The 3,346-nt window shown below is 35.2% G+C and overlaps 1 protein-coding gene across 1 annotated transcript in view; it reads left to right on the top strand.

Moving 5' to 3' along the window:
* Positions 1 to 1,274: 1,274 nt before the first annotated feature.
* Positions 1,275 to 3,346, top strand: part of LOC106879580 (protein rolling stone) — a 54,862-nt gene continuing 52,790 nt past the window's right edge. The window contains exon 1 of the mRNA XM_014929215.2: positions 1,275 to 2,617. Within this exon, the coding sequence (XP_014784701.1) occupies positions 2,534 to 2,617 (84 nt within the window). The 5' untranslated portion in view covers positions 1,275 to 2,533. The remainder of the gene's footprint in view (positions 2,618 to 3,346) is intronic.

Raw genomic sequence — 3,346 nt, 5'->3', positions numbered from 1 at the left:
ATTTTGGTCGGTCGAAAGGAAATTTTAAACAAAGAGCCTAAAACACCGTGTCTAAACTATAAGCAGGGCTTCGTTGTTCAACCTAAAATTTATAAGTATAATTATATATGTGTGTATATATTTAAATGTATATATATGCATATGGAAATATATTTAAATATATGCATATAATATATGTATGCATAAATGTGTGTGTTTGTGTACGTGTGTGTGTGCGTGCGTGTATATATATGCACACGCACACGTATGCACATGAATGAAAACTCACAGGTGTATATACATACATTAAGAGACGTACGAAGACATAGCACAGACGCAGTCACGCATATTAGATAGATTAGATAGATAGATAGATAGATAGATAGATAGATAGATAGATAGATAGATAGATAATACATACATACATACATACATATATACATACATACATACATACATACATCCATACATACATACACATATACATACATACATACATATATACATACATACATATATACATACATACATACATACATACATGTAAAACACACACGCACGCACGCACATGTAGATAAAAAAAATCGGTGGTAAACAGATTTATCAGGAAACAAAGGAACTTAAACATACACTCACGTATATACACGGGTGCTTTCATATATGAGCACACACACACACACACACACACACGCACAAGTTCAGAAGGACACACGGACCCATACAAATCCACGTATAGAAACAAATTCGCGGTTCTGCCCTTATTTCACCTCTATCCCCTTCTACATATCCCTCTCCTTCTCATTCTCTCTCTCTTTCTCTCTCATCTCCTCCTCTCTTTTTCTTATTCTCCCTCTCTCTTCCTTATTTCTCTTCATATCTATCATTCTTTCTCTTTCTCTTTCTCTTTCTCTCACGCACCCACTCACAAGTCCTCATTCTCCCCCCCTCTAGTATCAACACCACCGAAAACACTCATAACTCTATAACTATATATTAACACACAGATACACACACACAGACACACACACACACGCAGACAAATATGTATATATATATATATATATATATGTATATACACACACACACAAACACTCGTAACATCATCAGTCACTCCCCCTTTTAAGTCACACCCCCTTCCTGTGTCTTTCCCTCACTGTCCGTCTCCTGCCACCTCTACTTTCAGACACATACATCGCTGGGTGATGATGGTGGTAGTGGAAGGAGGGGGGAAAAACATTGTTATTGTTATTATTGTGCGTATATCTATCTATATGTGCCTGTATGCGTGCGTGTGCGCGTGTGCATATGTCTATGTGCGGGACGATTGAGAGATGGGTGTGTCTGTGCTAGCATAGTGTACGTATGTATGCTGTGTGCATGCGTGCGTGTGTGCGTCCTTTAATATTGTTTCCCGTATTTCTGCATCAGTTTGATGTGAGTCCGGTTAAAAGCCACACCAATTTTTTTCCTCTTTATCACACGGTGAAACCTTTACATTGGAAAACAACCATTAACAACAGCAACAACAAAGTCTAAAAAAAATATATACACAAAAAAAAGAAAAGAAAACACCTCCGAAAACGTGGAATACAAACTCTACGTGTGATATTTCACAGAAACAATAATATCGGATACCTACCATATCATTATAAAAGCTATAAGCATATCTATCTGTCTGTCTGTTTATCTATCTATCTATCTATTTTTCTATATATCTATCTATCTATCTATCAGTCCATCTATCGATAAATCAATATGTATATATAAAGGTTTATATATCTATATGTGTAAACATGCATGTAATTCGTGATAAAGATATAGACACATTAACTTTATAGCTACTATATAAACCCATACATCTACACACATACACGCAATTTGGCTTAGATAGATAGATAGATAGATAGATAGATAGATAGATAGATAGATATCTTTTTATACATATCTAAGTCGGTTTGCATGTGTTTGCGTACCTGTTTATGCGTGTGTGAAACTGTGTTTACATGTGCAGACTATAAAATAAATATCTTTTTGTGAAAAAAAATACTTAGTTGCGGTTTGCGGTGGAGATATTTCTAAAACGATTATTTGACAAGCCGTGTTTATCATAAAAGAAAATTAAGTGATACTGTGTTAAACGAAGATTTTGCTTATATAATATATAAAGACAAGATCCGAAGGAGGACACACAAACCGATATTTAAACTCATGCAGCATACACATGACAGACAAAATATAACAACGATACGTAAAAATAACGTATTCCGAGGGAATAAGTACCTCGCAGACTTTAAAAAACTAAATAAGGATTAGGATCGATTTTATCGGCTAATAAGCAGTTCACGGAGCTAAGACCAGCAGCACGTTCGCGCAGTCCAATGACTGAAACAAGTAAAAGAATAAAAAGAAATATATATATATATATATATCCAGAAGCGCAACAAAAAAGCACCAACAAAAATATAACTAAAAGCTATCAAATTGTATCAACAACAACTAAGACAACACTAACAACAATATCAAGTAAGGAAACATATAGAAAACGACACACAAAATGAGAAATTTTTTCAAGTCGGAGTTTGCGGCCAAAAATATCTGGTTCGGTTACCCTCGACCGGAAGTGTTTTATCTACCACAGGTAAAGAACTACAGTTACCTTATTCCTTTCTGTCCTTTTATTTATTTATTTAATTATTTATTTATTTATTTATTTGTATTAATTTTCTCGTACTACAATAACAAGGCTTCCATTCCTGCACGCAAATCTTTCTTATCTTTATATATTTTATATATATAGTGGTTTCTCTTTTCGTTTGTTTGTTTCATCTCTCTCTCTCTCTCTCTCTCTCTCTCTCTCTCCTTCTCCTTCCCGCCTCTTGAGTATTTTGTTTTATTTTTTCTTTAGCTTTCCCAGCATCATGCTAACACGCTCACATCATTATTTTTTTACATTCCATTTTGTAAACTTGTTTTGTTGTGGTTCTCTGTTTGTGTTCTTTTCTCTCAATCCGACCGCCTTACAGGCCGGACACGATCGCTCTCCATAGGTAAGATAATTAACGGTTTGTGGGACACTTTGACTCTCACCTAGGTCAGCGTCTTTTAAAGTGGTGAAAGAGGCTGCCCGGGAGAGGCAGTGAAGAATGAAAGGTGGGAGAGGCTGGTGAATTGCCATGTTCAATACTTCAATGGTTCTCAACCAGGTTCACCATGACCCTCGAGGGATAGGTGGGGAGGGAGTCCACATAAGATTTTACTGTCAAAATTTATGTCCAATAAATAGCTGATACAGCACACACAAAATATTTTAGCAATTTTTATTATTAGCAATTCCTAATAATATTTAATAATAAAAATATAATGGGAC

The sequence above is a fragment of the Octopus bimaculoides genome, chromosome 5, assembly GCF_001194135.2.
Source record: "Octopus bimaculoides isolate UCB-OBI-ISO-001 chromosome 5, ASM119413v2, whole genome shotgun sequence".
Lineage (NCBI taxonomy): Eukaryota > Metazoa > Mollusca > Cephalopoda > Octopoda > Octopodidae > Octopus > Octopus bimaculoides.
This window is presented reverse-complemented; position numbering and strand designations above follow the sequence as displayed.